The sequence below is a fragment of the Prunus dulcis genome, chromosome 6, assembly GCF_902201215.1.
Source record: "Prunus dulcis chromosome 6, ALMONDv2, whole genome shotgun sequence".
Taxonomy (NCBI): Eukaryota; Viridiplantae; Streptophyta; class Magnoliopsida; order Rosales; family Rosaceae; genus Prunus; species Prunus dulcis.
In genome coordinates, this window is record NC_047655.1 from 4830844 (window position 1) to 4851520 (window position 20677).

Sequence of the window (20677 nt, forward strand, 5' to 3'; positions counted from 1 at the left end):
CAAAGTGCACTCTTCATATGGGAGAGGATAAAGTAAAGGAATGTAAGAAGTGATATTTGAAGTGCCAAAATAATTTTTTTATTATGTCCATAACACAATCAGTAAATATTTTTTTATTTATTTAAAAAGGATATTGATCCTGCATTTGCATAGCTGCAGTGTATACAACAATTGGGCTTCTAACACTGTGAGAACCATCAAACCAAACCAGCTGTGTAGAAACTTGTGATCCAAAAGGCACACCGCTTCCAGCCACAGTCACATCAAAAGCCTTCTCCTCATTCAAGGACTTGAAGGAAAGAATTTCAGGCACCACTTTGATCTCAACTTTGGAGTCTTGAAAGATTGTGGCCTTGTAACTGGAGTTTGCAAGGCCAACATTTTTAACTCTTCTATGAAATTTAACCGCGAAAGGATTCATTGGGGCAACTTTAGCTGCCATTGAAGGGTAGTTATGATCCAGTGGTGACCCTTTATCTGTAGGGCATGTGCTGTTATCACCTGATACAAGTCTAACTTTGCCTTCATCATATTTCATGCATAGCAACCTTATGTAGTCTTCTTTTGAAGCTTCATAAACTAGCCCCGGGTTTATAGCTTTTACCGGATTGATGTGTCCCGATCCATAAGCAAATTCACCAGTGGAAATGTTGCTCTTGGTGCTGGTATCATTCATGGGCCAAGCTACAAAACATAGAAAAATATTTGGCTGTAGTATCATATTTTTTAAAATTCAAAACTAATGTGACCTATCAAGCAATTGCTATTATGCAGACAATACCAGTAGTCATAAGGGATGATTTGATGGCTGCCGGAGACCAGTCAGGGTGGAAGCTTTTAACGTATGCAGCTACGCCAGCAGCATGGGGGCAAGCCATGGAGGTTCCAGACATGATCTTGTATTTTACATGCCTCTTGTCTTCAAACTCTGAGATGGAAGCATCAGGCGAATATGCAGCCAGAATTTGTACTCCTGGGGCACTTATATCCGGCTAAAACACATTAGAGTGCAAATGTTATTACTATCAGATCTATGCACGTAGAAGATAAATGTAGGTGACAAGAAACACCCATACCTTGATAATTTCCGGTAAAATTAGATTTGGTCCACGTGAAGAGAAGAAAGCGACATGAGGTGCAGCAGGATCTTTTATGTATTCACTTTTTAGTATGGTTCCTTGAGGATCTCTATACAATTAGAAACGCATTTAATCATTTAGAGAAAGCAAACATGTTGAGACAATGCCCTTATGAGTATCCAAAAGAAACTATACCTAGTGGAGTTCATGTAGGACATCATCACACTATACTCTTTCGGGTGTAAAGCCGTCGCAGCTAATGGGAGTATCAAAGAAAGATCATCATCGTTGTAGAAATTAAGTACAACTGAACCTAATGCACCAGCTTTATACGCTTCAGGAATAGCACTAGTGTATCGATCACATAGCACAATCTTTCCCTTTACTAATTGACTGTCCAGGCAACCTTCTTTACAATATCTGCAATGCAACAAGTCAGACCCTAGAACCTTATTAGTTCACGTCTAGTGTTCGCAGTTAAAATACAATCAGTACGAAAATTACCCTGCGTCTTCCTCTGTGCAATTACTTGAAACATCTTTTCCATGTACCAGAGGGAAACTTGTTCCATTTAATGTAAAAGAGTTCACAGAATTCCCCTGTTTTGTATGAAGATATTAGAAAGTATATAACAGAAAATTGCAATGAAATACACAAGTTTATCGGTAAAGTTGATGAGACTTACAACTACTGTTGTACCAATTCCAAAAACAACTTTGTCAATGATCCGACGATCTATGCTACTTGCTGCAACTGTCAATATCCAGGGAGCTGGACTTGACACAGTACCATCTGAAGGACCATTGTTGCCGGCAGAGTTTGTGGTTAGTATCCCATTTTCCATTGCATGAAAAGCACCAATGGAAATAGCATCCCCATAGACATCTGCCATAAAACCAAGTCCAATTGAAATGGTAATAATGTCAACTCCATCATTAATAGCATCGTCAAAAGCGGCCAAAATATTGTGTGCCATGCACGTTGGAGCACAAACTTTATATGCTGCAATTCTCGCAGACGGTACTCCTCCTCTAGCAGTACCTTGTGCTAGTCCATAAAAGCTTGCATCCTTTACGCCATTCCCAGCTGCCGTTGAGGCAGTGTGGGTTCCATGACCTGTACCATCTCTTGCAGACTCTGCTGTGTAATATCGAGCTCCAATGAGTTTGCTGCAGAAAGAAAATTATTGTTATTTTTATTGTGGCTACAACCTTAGCAAAACCATTAGAAAAATTATGAAAATGGACAGACACAGGCATTTATGAAAGAATAGGTCTCTAAATTAGTTTCCTGTAATGAAACGGATACGAATGCTACCACAAGATTGATGAATATGGAGGGGCACCTACTTGTTGCAAGTGAAATTTTTGCCACCTTTACAAGCACCTTTCCACCTCTTTGGAGCAGGACCAAAACCTACATCTGTAAAGCTCTCTGATTCAGGCCAAATTCCACTATCAATTACACCAATAATAATGTCACTCTCAACAGTGGCATTTCGATTGATTTTCTCATCGAAACCCATAAAGTCCCAAGATCTTGTTGTTTGGAGTTGATATGTTCTGCTTGGAAAGACAGAGACCACTTCCTTCATGTCTGAAATGAGAAGTTTATAAGCATGATATAATCTCAAACCAAACCATATTACTACTGTGTAATGGGAAAGAAAAGAAAAAAGACTCATGGAAGCATTACTTGCAAGTTTTTCTCTTTCCTGGTCAGTGAGCTTGGCAGCGAATCCATTGAAACTCCGTTTGTAACTTCTCACTAATAAACTTTCAAGAGAACTGAGAGAGAGAGAGACATGTAAGAGCCCTATGACTTGAAAGACAAAAACAAAAGGTAACATTAAAGATCTGCATAGACTACCTTCCCTGGATAACTCTCTGTAGAATACTGTGGTGGTGAGACAATGGAGAGTACACTCCATGAGGAAGTGATCCCAAGTACACAATAGAGACCTGCATCATCATGATCAAATATTCAGTCACATATAAATATAATTATCAATACTGTTGAAAATTTTCTTCATAAAATGGCATTTCCTTTTTATTTATTATCAATTGCAGATCAAGCGAAAGACCAAGAAGACAATTGTTTTACAACAAAGATGACTCCTACCTCTCTATCTTCAGAAGTGGCTTTGGACAATAAACTCATAGTTAGGATGAGAATGGTGAAGGCATGATAAAACAGAAGTGCTCCATGCTTAGCCATTGTTCAATTCTCTTAACACTTCAGGACCAGCTGAAGAGTACTTTATAGTGGGACTAAGGATGCAGTATCCCATCACCTCCACTAAGCATCCAGAATTTCTTTTCTTTCTTTTAAATTCACTTTTGGAATTACAGCTAACTTATAAAAGTTATTCCTTGACAAGAATTCTAAATTCATCGAATGTTATGCACCTTCTACTACATATGTAAACAGATTGGCATTAGCATTGATTCCGGCTACTAGTATTTCTGAAGTTGTTGAAAAAGACTTGATTTCACTCTTCAGGATTATATACAATAACAGCAGTAAAACAACGATTCATTTGGATCGAATCACTTAGGCAGGCAGCCATCATTATGGCATACCCATTATGTTTGTTGTAATATGTCTTTCCATCTAGGATTATATAAAATTGTTCAAATATTAAATGTGTTTTTCTGCAACAAGAAAGCATAAGCTGCTCCATGTATGGATGAGTAGATCATACCTGGTGATCACCAAATGCACACCAGCACATGACATATTATATTCCATGAAAGAAATGGTACTTTAATTTTTCATTTCTTTCAAATACAACTCATACACAATTTAATGCTTCTCTGGAAATTTCAGACAACTATTTTCTGGGTTGTGAAGATTACACTTTTATTAGTCGAAGTTCGGGTCATTGGCCAACCTAGAACAAGAAACCACAGTGATTCCCCAACAGAAAAACAAGGAAATATGTGTAAGTATACAAAAATTCTATATTAAAATCTTAATAATGTTTTCAAATCAGAGTGTGTATAGAAAGACAGAACATCAGAAAAGGAAAAAGCCTGATGACAGAAAAAAAAAAAGAAAAAAAAAAGAAAAAAAGGGAAAATCCTAAATGCACAATGACCGTTGGATTTAATCTTTAAATAACAGTTAAAAAAACTAAAGCCAAATTTGCTCAACTTTTTATTCATTCAAACACATTTAAAAACGTAAAACACTATTTCTCAAAGAGTTCCTCAAAAGATCGCTTTTTTTAATTTTATAATGGCAGATTGTATAGCCTTGTAATCTTACTAATGGTCATCAAGAAAAGAGAAGACTTTGTTTTGCATCAGAAGATGCACAGGACTTTAGTTGAATTGAATTTCTCTACTTTTGTTAATTTCATCTAAAGCACTTTAAAAATGTAAATCTCATTGCTCATGTAACCATGTTCTGGTGCTCATGTTGAATATATGCATAAACAACATTTGGACTTCTAACACGGTGAGTCCCATCAAACCAAACCAGTGATCCAGACACTTGTGCTCCATCTGGCAAATCGCTTCTGGCAACGGTCACATCAAAATCCTTCTCCTCATCCAAGGACTGGAAAGAAAGGACTTCGGGCACTACTTTGATATCAGCATTCGAGTTCGAGAAGATTGTGGCCTTGTAAGTGGAGTTTGCAAGGCCAAATTTTTTAACTCTTCTATGAAAATTAACCGAAAAGGGTTTCATTGGTTCAACTTTAGCTCCCATTGAAGGGTAATTGTGATCCTTTACATATCCTTGAGCAGAACCAGTAGGACATGTCCTGTTATCTCCTGATATGAGTCCAACTTTGCCTTCATCATAGATTGTGCATAGCAACCTTATGTAATCTTCTTCAGAAGCTTCATAAACAAGCCCTGGGTTTATAGCATTTACAGGATTGATATGTCCAGATCCATAAGCAAATGCACCAGTTGAAGCGTTGTTGCTGGTACCATTCATGGGCCAAGCTACATGCAAAAACAAAAAAAGGTGAATATCATAATTTTTGAATCAAGATGTGGCTAATCAAGTAACAGCTATTATGAGGACAGTACCGGTAGTCATAAGAGATGAAAAGCACCAATTGCCACAGGGTCGTCATCTATACCAGCCTCAACAGTTCCCATTGAAACTGAAATGATGTTAACACCATCAGCAATAGCATCATCAAAAGCAGCCAAGACATTGTAACCCAAGGACAGGCCCCAGACTTTATATGCTACGATTCTCACAGCAGGAACACCTCCTCCTGCAGTACCATTTGCTAGTCCATAAAAGTTTACATCCTTAACAGCATTCTCTGCTACCGTTGAGGCAGTGTGAGTTCCATGACCCAGTTCATCCCTTGCAGACTCTGCTGTGTAACGTCGAGCTCCAATTATCTTGCTGCAAAATAAACATTTCAGAATGTTGATATAATCTTTCTAAGTTCAGAGCTCAACAGTTATTACAACAATGCTGCATATATATTGCTGTCATGCAAGATGCATTTGTCTATTTATGATTTAGTACTAGAAAGAACAACAATAACAATAACTAAAAAGTGTTAAATTCAAAGAGACGGGCCAGCAGCCCATTACTAACAACACCGATATTGTCCCCAACTTCACCACCTACAAAGCCCAATAGGTGTGAGGTTTTATCACAAAAAGCCTCGGTGATATTAGTAGTTGAACTATTCATTATATATTGTATTTTATTTAGTCAAGTTTCCGATGTGGGACTTATATTCTTTAACAAAAAGTACTAAGTTGGTTTCTATATTTCGGAATTAGTTACATGGATTTGGTTTTCTATATTGGACAACGTCGTGATCCAAAATGCAGGATGAGGGCCAAAAATATACATCAAGATAACAGTTTCGAAATAGAGTAGTTCAGTACACTCTCGGATGAAGAGTGCTTGAACACTTTGGTAGTTCTCCTGGATAGGATTGAATCCAAATAATGAATCAGAGCACATGGAGCCATCTTTTTATCATTCTCTCAAGAAAAAATATGGTAGTCTAGGTGATATTTATATAAGTTGCCTGAAGCACAATGAGAGTATCAATTCCCTCTATTTCTGGTTAGTTTCATCATGGTTATTTTTGTGGGCGTTTTCACAACTCTTTAGAATATCAGATCTCCAACTAAAGATGATTTGCATGATCCTGTAATATGACTAAATAAGTGAAAAAAAAAAAATGGAGGGAACGTACTTGTTGCAGGTGAAATTTTTGCCACCGTCACAAACACCTTTCCAACTCTTAGGAGGAGGACAGAAACCATCGTCTTTAAAGCTCTCAGATTCAGGCCAAATTCCAGTGTCGATCACACCAACAATAATATCACTCTCAACAACAGAATTTCGACTGACTTTCTCGTTTAAACCCATAAACTCCCAACGATCTTGTTGTTTGAAGTTGGAAGGTTCTGCTTGGAAAGACAGAGACTACTTCCTTCATCTCTGCAATACACAGTTTATTATAAACATTATAAACTCTCAAACCAAACCATACTAATCCTTTTATTAAGGGAATAAGAAAGTGTCTCAGTGAGCTCACTTGCAAGTTTCTCTCTTTCCTGGTCAGTGAGTTTGGCAGCAAATCCATTGAAACTCCTTTTGTAACTTCTTACCAATAAATTTTCAGGAGAGCTGAGATAGAGAGAGAGCGCTTGTGACTAAAAGGCCCAAAATTTAAAATAAGCTTAAGGATCCAGATATGCTTACCTTCCCTGAACAACACTCTGCAGAATGTTAAGGTGGTGAGCCATAGGAGAGTACTCCCCATCAGGAAGAGACCCCAAGTACACAATACGGACCTGCATTGTAATTAGTAATATCATCAAGTAAAAAAGAAGACTGTTGTTTTGCTACACAAATGAATCTTACCTTTCTATCCTCATCGGTGGCCTTGCATAAAAAGCTCATGGTGAGTATGAAAATGGAGAAAGCATAATAAACCAGAAAAGCTCCATACTTAGCCATTGTTCAAATTGTTCAATGCTCAAAAACTTCATGGCTGAAGTGCACTTTATATACTGGGACTAATTTAATGCATCCAGATTTTCTCACTCCTAAAAGGCAGTTGTAATCAGATTGGGATTTGCATTAAATTCAGACACCAGATAATTTAAAGTTTGTTGCAAATGAAGGACATGCAGAGAGGGTTTCAGTAAGTCAACCAGCAATTAATTATTATGTCAAAACCATTATCATGCAGAGGGTGCTCTAACAATACTTGGCTTTGCTTTGCAATTAGAAAGCATGGGAATTTCATGTATGGATATAGCAGGTCAAACCCAGCTATCACCAAAATGGTAATGTTCAAGTACACAGTCTACTTTTAAAGTTGCTGCAAATTCCTGGATTTGGCTAATCTGGAATACAAGGGTCAAACATTATCATCTGCTCTAACACTTGCTTCTAACACTTGGCTTGGCTTTGCTACAAGATATTGACGTTTTTGGTAACAATTATATCCTTGTGACGAACCGCTAATTTAGAAAATTTTATTGTCAAAATATTTATTGAAATCGTATAATAAAATATGAGAAATATAAACATTAGTTTGATTTGGCATGGTACTATCTCACTTACACTATAGACACATATATTTGTGTGAAGTCATCTGGTAAAATAGTTATTGAAAATTGTATTAAAGAGAAAAAAAAAAAAGAAGAAAAAAAAAAAGCACACTTTTTTATTAATGAAAAACTCACTTAATTGAGGCTATTAAATTGAAAGCTGAATTTATATATAAAAGAGAAATGCATGAATACATGTTAAAATATTTTTTTTTAGTACAAAAGATTATGAGAGGGGGTTTGCCCAGATAAGTGAAAGTGAAAGAGCTCAACCAACTGAGCTATAACTCACTGACAAAATACTTCTTTTAAATCAAACGTACGGACAACATCATGGCTATTGTAACTCATTTGATATAAGAAAAAGACACTGATTTTTTACAAATTATCATTACAACACACTGATTTTTCAAGGCATCACCAAAACACCAAATTCACTCTAAGGGCCAGTTTGGCATTGCTGTGCTGTGAAAATAATCGCTGTCAGATTTGCTGTGAGAGAAATCAGCTGTGAGAGAAAGCAGTTTGACGTTTGGTAAAATTTTTGTTAAAAGTGTTGTTGGTATTGATTTTATGCATAATCAAAAAATGATTGCCGCATAATCATTAAACCCATCGCCTCTTCGAAACTGATTCCTGCATAATCAGAAAATGAAAGTACCTCATTAGCTGCTTTCCTTTATAGCTTTCTCTCACAGCAATTTTTAACAATAAGTGATTTTCTCACAGTTTACCAAACGGGTTGGGCTTCTCAAAATTTTTTTAAAATCACTTATTACCCCAAATAAGCAATACCAAACGGGCACTAAATAAAGTATGTGGGATGTTATATCTCCAAGAATATCAATAACGAGAGGTCACTGTACTTATCTCCTTGCCTTGCCAACAAGCACAACTAACTTACATCAGCTCTGAGAATTGAGTACACATAGAAAACAACTTGCAAAAACTATTCTACTTATGGTGATGATACTGAGACTAATCATTAATGTCTCGAAAGTAATGTTACAATATCTTATAAGTTATAACTGCATGAATTTGACTACAATAGTTTATATATATACTACATTGCAGTCTAGGAGAGAATCCAGTGCTTGACACCAAAGCAGATTTCCTATACTTTTCACGCCCTCTCAGGTAACGATCACATCCTTGGACATCTTCCTGGGCAATCACTAGAGGTATCCAAATACAAGGACAGAAACTTGACTTAAACCATGTTAAACTGAAAACTAATGCATGTGTATCTCAGGAAGTGATTCCAAAAAGTTTTCTTACATGTTAAATAGGACTTGGCCACCCAAGAGAGATGGCATGCTCATGTATGGAGATAATTGGCTGCCATCATCAACTCCAGAACCAATTCAGGTTCAATATGAAACTCGGTCTGCTTCCCACTGTCAAAAGAGCAACATGACAAGTCAATAATAAGGAAAAGGAGAGTAGATGAAAAGCACCTTCTGACCACGCTCTCAAATTTGGATTAGTTCCAACAAACAACCTTGGTCAATTCAACTTTCCACCATTATCTTGGTAAGAATCCAGCAATTGAAATTGGCGCAAGAGACGATACGCAGAACATTCTAATTATACCGTCTCCAAGTCCAGCAGTAAACAATCAAAATCATTAAATCAAGCATGTAGACCTAACTTACGAAAAAAAGAAAGGAAAGGAAATACTGTTATAAAGCACTCAAAAAACTTCACTCAATATAACATGTCAGACTGAAAGATCCTAGAGTCTCTAGGAGCCTAACATGCAAACTCTAGCAACCTACTATGCAGATTATTTCAAGGGGCCACTGATCCCAGCATAATTCTTAATGTTAACCATTGATTAGGCGAATTTTTGTTTGAATGGGCGGTCTAGAAAGGCAGTTTGGAGAGCACAATCTCCCCTAACTTATTCATTGTTCAATATAAATTTCAATTCAGAAACCCATCAATCTTCTAAGCAATAGCATGGATGCTGCAAAAATAATTATAAGCAGAATAGGGGGGGAAAGCAGAGGGAGAGAATCTAAACCTTGCATATTGAAGGTTCCAGTAAAAATACTTGCAGATCTTCTCAAGAATGGTGGTGCTGATCTCGGGGAACGTCACCTCGCCGTGTTCCGTTTCAGCAAAACTCCCTACCAAAAAAACCAAGCCATGTGATTTCAAACCCTAATCCCCTAATTGCTCCTCAGTTAAAACCAATTAGACAGAGAAAAGGCCTCACCTGGAGAAGTGAGCATGTTTCGGATGGTCTGAGAGACCATGGCGGCGTCTTTGTGGATCACGAACTCGAAGCCCTCGGCGCTGATTAGTTTCACAGTCTCTTCCTTCCTCATCTTGCAGTGGAAGTCGAGATTGATTAAGTTTCGAATTGAGTGATAGAGGAGGGAAGAGATAGAATTATAAACTCAGTGAGAAAGCCTGTTTAATTGATTTTGCTTCTGCGTTGAGGTTGAAGAAGACGAATTGGCTGATAATCTTATGGAGTTAGATTCTGGCAGCGGCAAGTTCCGTGGAAGCCTTCAGAACCAAGCGTAACAGCGATATTCAACAAGCATGCGTTTTCTAGTGCGAATACATCTTTTGTTCCACAGGTTAACACATATATAAAAATAATTTATTAAAAATTTATGCATACATGTTATTTTTTAAAGAATTTCTAATTTTTTATTATCAAATTTTTTTTTTCTTTTTTTCTAAGAGGTCTTGACTTATAAACTTATAATTTTAAATTTTCTCATAACATCTATTCCTTATAATTTAGAGACTATCATGTGTATTCAAAATTTCTATTAAAATTTTAAGATATTTGTAGGGGCGTGCGTGCGGTTTGTTTGGTTTAAGTTTAAAATCACACACTGAACCAAAAAAATTGGGTTTACACTTTAAATTAGTAGTTGAACAAACTGAATAAATGCATTTGAATGAGGGAAATAAACTTAGAATTTTGACAAAACTCAGAATTTCTAAATTGACACGAACCAATTCCTGTGTTTAGATAATTAAAAAAAACATAGAAATTTAGAAATTCCACGTGGGAAAAAACATGGAATTTGGAGATCATAAATCTCAACTTTAAATTCTATCTAAAAGTCGTCATTTCTAAAATCCCAAGAGAGATTGAGTTTTTAAAAAAGATAACTTTACAAATAAAAGTTAAATTCTGTGTTTTAAATCCGTCATCCAAACAAAAAACTTTACAAATTGTAGAACATTAATTTCCGTCATTTTAAATTCCGTCATTTAAGAAATTCTTTGTACTTTTAAATTTCCTCTCCAAACACATTGGTGATAAGTTTTGGTTTGGACGGTCTCTCTCTCATGCTAAATTAAATAAATATTATTTATTCTCGAACATATATCAAAGGAAACTTTATACCGCAAATTATATAATAGTTGTAAGAATTTCGTATCAAAAAGATGAAGATAGAGAATGACGTCAAACTGAAATAGTTTAGGGATATTAGTTTTTGGTACTAAATGTTTAATATCAATGTGTGTGATGAACACAATAATAAAATGTCAATTTAAAAAAAAAACTAACAAATTTAAGTTGTTTTCAAATAAATCAAAACAAACTAACTCAAATACATTGTGGTTTGGTTTGGTATAAAATTATAATTTTAGTGTAAAAATCAAACAAATCGCTCAACTTAGTTTGGCTTAATCGGTTCGACCAGTTTTTTTCTCAACCATACTACTTGCAGGCCACGAGGCCATAGTGAGTGTTCATAAGCATAACACACAGGTTTTGGTGGTGAGCAATTCTTCTATGTGGCCAAAATACAAGGGGAATTCAGTCTTTGTGAGGGTGGTCACACTTTCACGTGATCTGAACTACCATATATAAGAATTTCTCTATTGAGATTAGAGCAATAGTGCAAAATGTAATTCTTTTTTCTAGACAAGCGATATTGGAGGAGAGAGAATCGAATCTAGAACCTCAAATGCAAGGATAAATATTTTTAACCACTTAAACTACAAATCCCTTACTAACTGCAATTCATCTTAAAATATTACTTTTTATTAAGTCATTGGCAACAGCGACTCGACTGAGTTTTATTTAGGATTTGTATGTTATCCTTTACCTTTTGTTTGAGTTTTTGTGGGCTTTATGCATATGTGGGCTTTAGGCTGCTCGTGGGCATTATGTCTTTTATTTGGACTTCTGGTCTTTTTGCTTTGATGTTGCGCTCCGTTTGTTGAGTCTCACTTTTATACAGTATTTTGTACCATTTTATGAGTTTCTAATGAACTCTAGTTCCCACCAAAAGAAAGAGAGAAAAGGTTATAGAATCTTTGTGCCAATTTTGCACCTCTAAAGTCAACGTGACGATTTGACGGCAATATTCAGAAATTGATCATTGGACACTACGGTTAATTATTACATTTTGACTTCACATGATAGTTTTTGATTACTCACACATCCAATGATGAAAGCCAATTATATTAACAAAATATTCAAATGGTTAATGATGCTTTTCATTACTTTATACACACTAAAACTCTAAGCTATATATATATATATATATTGTGCCCCAAAAAAGTCTAAACCATATATAACTACCCGTCACACAAAAGTTTCACTCCACGTATAGAATAAGGTTAAAGTAATTTAAATTCACCACATGAAAAATGCAAAGCTAAATTCATAAGATCAATGCTGAAAAGGTTAATGGCTCACGCTTCATGAATGTCATCAACATTTGTAAAAACAATTGTACTTTGTCAATGAATATAGATTGCTAATATCATTTGTTTGCTTTTATAATCAAACCAAACTTAGTAAGCGGTTTGGTTCGGTCATTTCTCTTCATAAACAATTAAGTAAATATTATATATTTCCTTACATTACCTTCAATTGTGTAAAAATTATATATTTCCTTATATTACCTTCAATTGTGAAATCTTACCGTTGAAGATGGAAAAATTTTGAGAGAGAAATTACGTTAAATTGGAATGGTTTAGAGATCTTCGTCTCTGTTTTTTTTATTTTTTTATATAAATCTTTTTGTAAAATGCGAATCAAATCACTTGAATACCTTTGTTTGATCGGTTGAGATAATTTATTAATATGTGTTTAGCCAACCTCTAATTTCAACAATTTATTAATATGTGTACCAAAAATTATCAACGTTTGATGTAGGTGGGCTCTAAAATAAAATTTAGGCACAATCAACAATTAATCGGCCGTTCATTTTGCGCTGGCGACTGTCCAAACAGGAAACAAATCTTAATTAATTAATTAATTTAAAAATTAATTAACGGCGTGGGAAAACACTAATTGAAAATTAAAAACATCCTCTGGCACCAACCGCCAGGCCAGGCTGCCCCTGTCAGAGGCATGATTCTCACTGTCTTACTCTCACATTGACGAATGACAACGTCCCAGTTGTCCTACAAGACGACACCGTCTTCCACCCCAGAAAGGAATCTATTTATTTGCCGTTTCAACGTTCAAAAGCCCCCCCTTGGCCCTCTCTCTCTCTCTCTCCTCTCTCTCTCTCTCTCTTCACCCACCTCAAAGTTGTTTCCGTTTTTTCTCTCATTTCCTTGCTCTTTGAAAAGCCCACACCACACCACAACCCTCTGCTGTGCTCTCTCCGCTCCAATTCGTGCAGTGACTTTGATCGAACACTTGGATCGCATTCTCCCCTCGATCGATTCGCCTTAGGGTAAGTCATGCGATGAGTCTCAGAATTCAGATCTAGATATATATATGTATATATACATATGTATAATTGTGTGTGTGTGGTTTTGATATGGTGTGTTTGGATTTGAATTGGTTGCAGGTCAGAGAGATCGGAGAGGAGAGGCTGTATGGCGAGTAGAGTAGACCACGAGTACGACTATCTGTTCAAGATCGTGTTGATCGGTGACTCTGGTGTGGGCAAATCTAACATTCTCTCTAGGTTTACCAGAAATGAGTTCTGCTTGGAATCTAAGTCAACTATCGGCGTCGAGTTCGCTACCAGAACTCTCCAGGCAAGTCGCCTTCTTATTTGATCTTGTTTCTAAGTCTTGCTTAGTCTGTTTGTGTGTAAATCTGTGTGAAAGTTGATAAATGTTTCACTTGCTTAATTTTATTGGCGTTGAATGTGATATTTGTTTGTGATGTTTCCTAGGTGGTTTAAGGTTTGGGGTTTTAGGAGTTTGAATTCATTTGGTTGAAGTTGTTTGGATGCTTAAGAGCATGTGATGATTATTTGGATTTTGTTTATGGATTTACTTTGTTTGATTGAAGATCATCAAATTTGTTATTAATAGCTTGGTGGATGGAGCTTGGGTTTGTTTCTTTTAGTACTTTGGTTTTTAGAAGATCAGAATTGGTTGTTCTGGATGGGGTACTCAATGGCCAAATAAGCTTGATGAACTGGTGGGGAAAACATCCAGTCTTCCTGTTTGATAGAAGTGGGGGTTTATTTTACAATAAGGCTGGCTTGTAGTGTTCTATAGAGAGGATTGATTTTTCAAGCAGTTGCCTGTTGATGATATTTAAGTTTGATAATCAAACCAAACTTGCATAGTTTCATGGAGGTATATGCAAGAACATGTGTATCAGTTTTCTTCATCCTTCCTATTTGGAACATAATAAGAGAGTACAAACTGATCACAGTTGGAAACTAAATAACAGCCCAATGAGGTTGGGGTTTGTTTAAATCTAGTCTTGAGTTTGTTTGGTGGGTCAAGATACTATGGGTCAGTTAGTTTTGTGTTGTGCATAGGCCTGTTGATTGAACGCTTTGTATACAGACCGATGAGGATTCCTTTTTCTAGAATTAACAACATATGCAGCTAATACGGTTGAATGTAAAGTTTCTCTTGTAATATGAATGGCATAATACTGGTTCCAGGGAATATTCATGAGTTTGAAACATACAATTGTCTTTGTAGTGTACCATTCAGTATGTGTTGATTACTAGAAAAGAACCATAAATACAATGTATAGATGACACAAGTGGGTTTGTGAATTATGGCTTGCAATTTGATCTGAGCTAAAACTCCTTGTCTGGAATTACAGGTTGAAGGAAAGACTGTGAAGGCACAGATCTGGGATACAGCAGGTCAGGAGCGATACCGTGCTATCACCAGTGCTTACTATAGAGGGGCAGTGGGTGCTCTCCTTGTCTATGACATAACTAAGCGGCCAACTTTTGAAAATGTCCAAAGGTGGCTCCGTGAATTGAGGGACCATGCAGATTCGAACATTGTTATCATGATGACAGGAAACAAGTCTGACTTGAACCATCTTAGGTCTGTTTCAGAGGATGATGGTCAGACCTTGGCTGAGAGGGAAGGTCTCTCATTTCTCGAGACATCAGCATTGGAAGCAACCAATGTTGAGAAGGCATTTCAAACTATTCTTACTGAGATCTACCATATTGTAAGCAAAAAAGCACTGGCAGCTCAGGAAGCAGTCTCGACCACCCTGCCTGGTCAAGGAACCACTATCAATGTTAGTGATGCTTCTGGGAACAATAACAAGAGAGGTTGCTGCTCTACATAAATGATGACACCTAGGAGAGGAGACGAAATATTTTCTGGATGCCAGACCTTTTTATTTTTATTTTCTTTAGTTTTTTCTTCTTCTCTTTTTTGGGTGACAGGGAGGCATGTAGAATACAATTTTACTTCGTTGAGTTGTGATTAAAAAAAAGGCTTGTGAAAATTAAATTGATAGTAGTATTGGTACATTTTGGGGGTCTGCTTTTACTTATGATTCACCATTTGTTATATGTTGCTTTTTATAAAGTGTTAACTACCGAAATTTGGAATGTTAGGTAGAACTTGGCATCTCAAATTAAAGACTCAATGGAACGGATTCAGAGTTTTATTCATGGTTTCGTTTCTAAGCCACTTCGAAAATTGTAATAAAGGCTTAATACCTTTTTATTATATCCTAAATTCACTTCTTCTTTTACTTTCTCCCCTGTAATCGATTTGCTTGCAAAGTCTCCGTGGTGGTGGCATTTGCACCGTGCTTTTTTTTTTTTCTTCTTGTTCTGGGTTGCAGAGTTCATAAACAGTTTGTGCTCAACTCAATCTGAAGTTCAGTTAACCAAACATTGAATGTAGTGGTTGCCTGGTGTGTTTGCCAGTTCCTCACTAACTGAGTGGCTTGAAGTTTACGTGCTCAAAACCTGTTCAATTCGTGAGGATGGTAAACAGAGGCATCACACTTTCCATATCTCAAGTTCTTTTAAAAGGTTAAGAGGAAAAGGTAAGAATTTAATAAGATCCAACAAAAGTGTACGTTTTTCACCCAAAAAACAAACAGAGGATAGGCTGAATCTGAAGTCTACTATTCAATCTGTATAGTTACATGATGTATTCTGTAAGTTTTTTCACAGTAATCCCTAATTTTGCCAATTATCTGACTAGAGCTCACTGCCGGCTCTGCCTTTACATGGCAAGACAAAACCGTTTTTCCAACTGTCAGTTCCCAAACATGTAGGTCTTGAATATCCTCAACCCCTTTGATGCACTTGAGGCCTTTTTCTAGACTGGTGATATCAATCTCACTTGGTGTTCTCTCCATCAGTATGCCATATATATTTCTAAGCATCGATATAGTTGTGCTAACAGCAAAAACAGAAAATATGAGTGTGCATATCAGATCAACTACTAACCAATCTGGCTTTGCCCATATGATGCCTCCAGCAATCATCACCCCAACAGACTGAATCATATCAGCGATGACATGCAAGTAAGCTCCTTGGAGGTTTATGTTTAATATTTTTGTATTTTCTGAAGAACTTGATACCAGACTAGTTTTATCGTCTTCAATTATTGCATATTCTTCCTCCCTGTCGTGATGATGATCGTGATGATGATCGTGATTATGCTCTTGATTATGATCATGATCATGATCATGACCTAAGCCTCCACAGGCATGATGAGTGTGATCATGACCGAGCCACATGACCATGATTAAGTTGACAAGAAATCCAAATGCTGCAACTTCAAACATGAGGAATCCATTCACCTTTTCATTTTTGTGAAGGATTCTGTCAACTGCTTCAAAGATCAAGATCCCAGAGACCAGCCATATTAGCTGCACAGACAGAAGGGCACTCAAAACCTCAAGACGGTGATATCCGAAAGACTGGTATGATGTTGCCTCCCAACCTGAAGCCATTACTGTGAAAAGAGCAATGGAGAATCCAGCAACATCAGTGAGCAAGTGGGCTGCATCCGTGAGTACTGCAAGGCTATTGGCTTTGACACCACCAATAATTTCTACCACCATAAACAAGACAGAGGCAATAATGAGTCCACAAAGTTTTTTTGCTGACTTGGACCGTTCTCTTGAATCCAAACTACAATGTTCTTTTTTGAAGAAAACACAAACAGAAGAGCAAGGTAACTGTGGTGGCACAGGAAGAGCATCACTTCCTTCAGATACTATTGGGATCTCAATTTCCTGAGACTCTGTTCTAGTAAAGGGTACCTCCTCATGGTCCATCTGCTTCAGCAAAGTCATGGTTAACACTTAATTTCTTAAACGAAGAGGGGAAAATATGATAAAGAGATTCATTAATATGATTAATTGATTACGCTCATTCAATGACAAATAAGCCATACTTGAGTGTTATGGAATGAAGTTTCCACTGGTTTACTTCAGTAAGAAAAAATCAGAACATACCATGGCAAATACTCCCAGATCTCTTAGGAAATTAAATGTCAACTTTTAACTGTTTTGGCATTACAGAACAGGCTGAGATCAAGGGCTTGAATTCAGCTGTGAATACAAGCAACAGTTGATGAACTTCTAACAAGTTTGGGACTTCAAAATATATAGTTAACCGTATCACTTTTTGCCCCCGATTTTTTTCCCAGGTGTTTAATTAGAGTACACAAAATCATCAAGTTTCAACCACAAAAGTACAAATATGAATTTATGGGATAGAGCAAGAAAAACAAAATTACAATTCATCTTTCAAACTCTCAATTCATTTGAAACACCAAGAATTTCCGAACCTCAAGATTCAGAAAAGTAGTTAGTTTCAAATCCTAGTCCATCAGGGCTGATAAGCAACAAAATCCATTCACACATCAGAAAAACAGCATCAAGTTCAGCAAAATGAAGCCACAGAAAGGCAGGTTACCATGTAGCAAAACTGAGCAGCTGTGCAAGCTAGCTAACATACAGCAAGCTAGCACACAGCAAAGTGAGCTGGCACCAAGCCGCTCAGAGCTAAGTCATATGCTGGCTCCAATCCAACTCAAAGACCACATCAGCTAATCACTGCAACTAATGCAACAGGTTAAATTAAGCTTCAGTTAGTTTCTGTTGGATTAATTACCGGTAGGGATTTCTTCTACTTAGATGGAAATTTCTAATGGTTCGGTTAGCTTGGTTTCATTGTGTGTATGACTGGAATCCATTTGATTATTGAATGGATAATTCTAATCCTTCCTTCTTCTTTTTTGTAGCAATCTTGGAATTACATCAAGAACCACCTCCAGCATCTCTCCAACCCTTCATTTCTTGTTCTACCTTCTGTCCGAATGCTGCTAGTACATCCAATAACAGCAAACTAATTGCTTCAACTACCAAAGCACATTTGACCTTGGTTATTCTCAGTCATTTGTCAAAAGCACAGACCAAAAACCACTGCTTCATCGCAATTGACCTGTCTTCGCACTATGTACAATGCCCTCTTGAGCATATACTAAAGCAAAGATGATAACATAAAGATAGCACTTCAAAATTCCAAAACCAAAACTCTGCTTCTGTACAACCAGAAGAATATCACTATATCAGCTGGTTCTATCAACTGACTATGTTAGACCCAGAAAATGGGTTGCATGATTTTCTACAATCTCATGCTTCTATGTGCCTCACTAAGAATCCAAAAACTCAAAATCAGGGGTGCTTGATGATCATAAAGAATCAATTTTAACGCCCTGCTCAATCCCGAGCATTCAACTTTGCAACACACCTAATTAACCTAAGAGACCCAAAACTTCAAATTGCGTGAACTACCATTATGCTTTATTTGATACAATCATATAATCAAAATCCACATGAAAATCCAAATACCCACTTCAAAAAAAAAATCAAAGAATCCAAAAAGTTAAACAAAGATATACAGAATTTTTTTTAAAGTGATCAATTGGAGGTACCTGAGAATCAGAGGAGAGCGAAGAACAGCTTTGATGGGTCTCTTTGGGGTCTCACAGGTTTAAAAAGGGTCAATGGAATTTATAGGGAAGATTGAAATGAATTAATTTGGTTGTTACGTACATGGAAAGTTGGAAAATCACTCATAATGTGTGTGCTCAGTCGTCAAGAAGTAAAAAAATGCGTGCTCAATGCTCAATCCTCAATTCTCGGGGACTACGATCCTTTCAGGTTTAACGTTAAAGACATCGGAATCAGGACGAAAACAATGGGGTTGAAGGGTCGGCCTGCAGTGGTAAATCAAATTTGAGAAATCCCAAACTCCCCAAAATTAATTGGGGAAAAAGTTTAGAGATTTCCCAAACTTGGGGAGTAGTTGAATTTGGGTTTAAATGATTTTCACTCAAATTTGATTCGATCGTTCGAGCAAGAGTTTGAAGAATTCTGTGCTCGCATCAAAAAATATTGGCGAAGAAGTTGGAACCCTTTATTAATTATCTTTGCCTTCTTTTTTCTGGCCAAAAGTTTTGTAGTTTGGCGTTTCAATTATTTTGATGCTCTAGTTTTAATTTAAAGATGTTATTATGGAGGTTCGAATTTGAAACCATTGATTTGTAACTCAAGACTATTTGTCATCCAACTAGATCCTGTCGACAATTAGTTGTCAGTCTAAATGATCTTTTTTTTTTCTTACTTTTATTGTTTTAACAAAATGATATTTTAATTATTCTAATGTAAATAAAGGAGATTAAACTCAAGGGCAAAACATAAGGCACATTATGGCATAACCTACGTATGCCAAAAAATTACGTCATAGCAAACGATCCATTAATGTAGTGATATAAAGTAATTACTCCCCCATACAAAATTCTAAGTTCAAGTCTTTGTATCCGTATTATTCGTATAAGTTTTGTGTATTATCGCCCTTCTAATATAAAAGGTCCCAAAAAAAAAAAAACAGGTCATATTTGCTAGAAAAGACCCCATCATGTTTTGTGTTAACATGTTATGAACGTGTAAACAAGGGCGGAAGTGTGATTGGGGTGGGCTATGGTGCAGGATTTGGTAAAAGAAGACTAAAATTTGGTACAACTATTTACAAGCTCTCCCTACTCTTCTACTCTCATAAATATTAGTCCACCCCTCCTTACCAAGTCAAAGCGTAGTTGTTGGTTCAACTTGTACAAGCAAATATGACGAACAAAAGAACTTATAGAAACTGAACATGTTGTTGTATACCTTGGGTTCTTGTTAGGTTCAATTTGTACGACTAAAATGAGGTGATTCTTGCTCACATCACTTTGTCTAAATGTCCATCTTTATTCTTCATGTGTTTTTATGTGTTTGTTTTGAAGGTAAGTCACATATACAAATTGAACTTAGTTTTCATTTGAATCCCAGAATTCCATTCTAATCTGATAATGCCACTAGCAAATCTATTTTGAATATTTATTTCTTTTGCTTCTACCTTTATTGCCGTAAATATTTGTGTGATGCTTGAAAATATGTACTTGATTTCTTTTTATTTATTTGTATTTGTGCTTATTTGTGTTATTGTTTAGAATTTTTTTTTAAAAAGAAGAACTTGTTTGGTTTTTAAATTTTAACTAGACTACTTTAAAAATAAACTTAATTTATTTTTCTCAATATTGAAGTTTAGGGTTGCTAATGAACATACAGAAAAAAGAAGTTCAAAATTGGATGAATTTCCTTAAATGCTTCATGAAATAAAAAAAAACTTTCTTTGATTTTATTTGTTTAATGCGAGCTAAACTATAATAAGAGGGGGTTCCCCCCTTGTAGTCGTAGTATTCGGCTGCTATTTTGATCAAAAGGTGACTTTCTCTAGTTTGCAACCATAACCATTTGTCACTCCGGAACTAAAGGAACTACTCGGCTATTAAGAGACAAAA

At 36.3% G+C, this 20677-nt stretch overlaps 4 protein-coding genes and 1 pseudogene across 5 annotated transcripts; 1 reads left to right on the top strand and 4 right to left on the bottom strand.

Annotated features, from left to right (window-relative positions):
- Positions 1-97: 97 nt before the first annotated feature.
- Positions 98-3401, bottom strand: LOC117632855 (subtilisin-like protease SBT4.3). The gene is made up of 10 exons (XM_034366455.1): positions 3201-3401; positions 2949-3040; positions 2775-2866; positions 2429-2675; positions 1765-2248; positions 1584-1678; positions 1275-1499; positions 1077-1188; positions 782-992; positions 98-684 (listed from the first exon to the last, which is right to left on the bottom strand). Exons 1-10 carry the CDS (start codon positions 3294-3296, stop codon positions 122-124), a joined length of 2217 nt encoding a protein of 738 aa, XP_034222346.1. The 5' UTR covers positions 3297-3401; the 3' UTR covers positions 98-121.
- Positions 3402-4404: 1003 nt separating this feature from the next.
- On the bottom strand, positions 4405-7722 carry LOC117630147 (annotated as a pseudogene).
- Positions 7723-8445: 723 nt separating this feature from the next.
- LOC117631312 (elongin-C) lies at positions 8446-10226 on the bottom strand. Its single transcript, XM_034364393.1, has 4 exons — positions 9861-10226; positions 9666-9771; positions 8918-9036; positions 8446-8814 (listed from the first exon to the last, which is right to left on the bottom strand). The coding sequence occupies exons 1-3, from the start codon at positions 9970-9972 to the stop codon at positions 8958-8960; spliced, it is 297 nt and encodes a 98-aa protein (XP_034220284.1). The 5' UTR covers positions 9973-10226; the 3' UTR covers positions 8446-8814; positions 8918-8957.
- Positions 10227-13095: 2869 nt separating this feature from the next.
- LOC117629828 (ras-related protein Rab2BV) lies at positions 13096-15532 on the top strand. Of its 2 annotated transcripts, none has more exons than XM_034362457.1 (3): positions 13096-13311; positions 13429-13621; positions 14658-15532. In XM_034362457.1, exons 2-3 carry the CDS (start codon positions 13457-13459, stop codon positions 15141-15143), a joined length of 651 nt encoding a protein of 216 aa, XP_034218348.1. In that variant the 5' UTR covers positions 13096-13311; positions 13429-13456; the 3' UTR covers positions 15144-15532. The 2 variants fall into 2 exon arrangements, with proteins under 2 accessions (XP_034218348.1, XP_034218349.1); XM_034362458.1 differs by having other exon boundaries at positions 13434-13621.
- A 312-nt stretch (positions 15533-15844) lies between these two features.
- Positions 15845-19288, bottom strand: LOC117629827 (metal tolerance protein B). Its single transcript, XM_034362456.1, has 2 exons — positions 18767-19288; positions 15845-17102 (listed from the first exon to the last, which is right to left on the bottom strand). The coding sequence occupies exon 2, from the start codon at positions 17100-17102 to the stop codon at positions 15939-15941; it is 1164 nt and encodes a 387-aa protein (XP_034218347.1). The 5' UTR covers positions 18767-19288; the 3' UTR covers positions 15845-15938.
- Positions 19289-20677: the final 1389 nt, after the last annotated feature.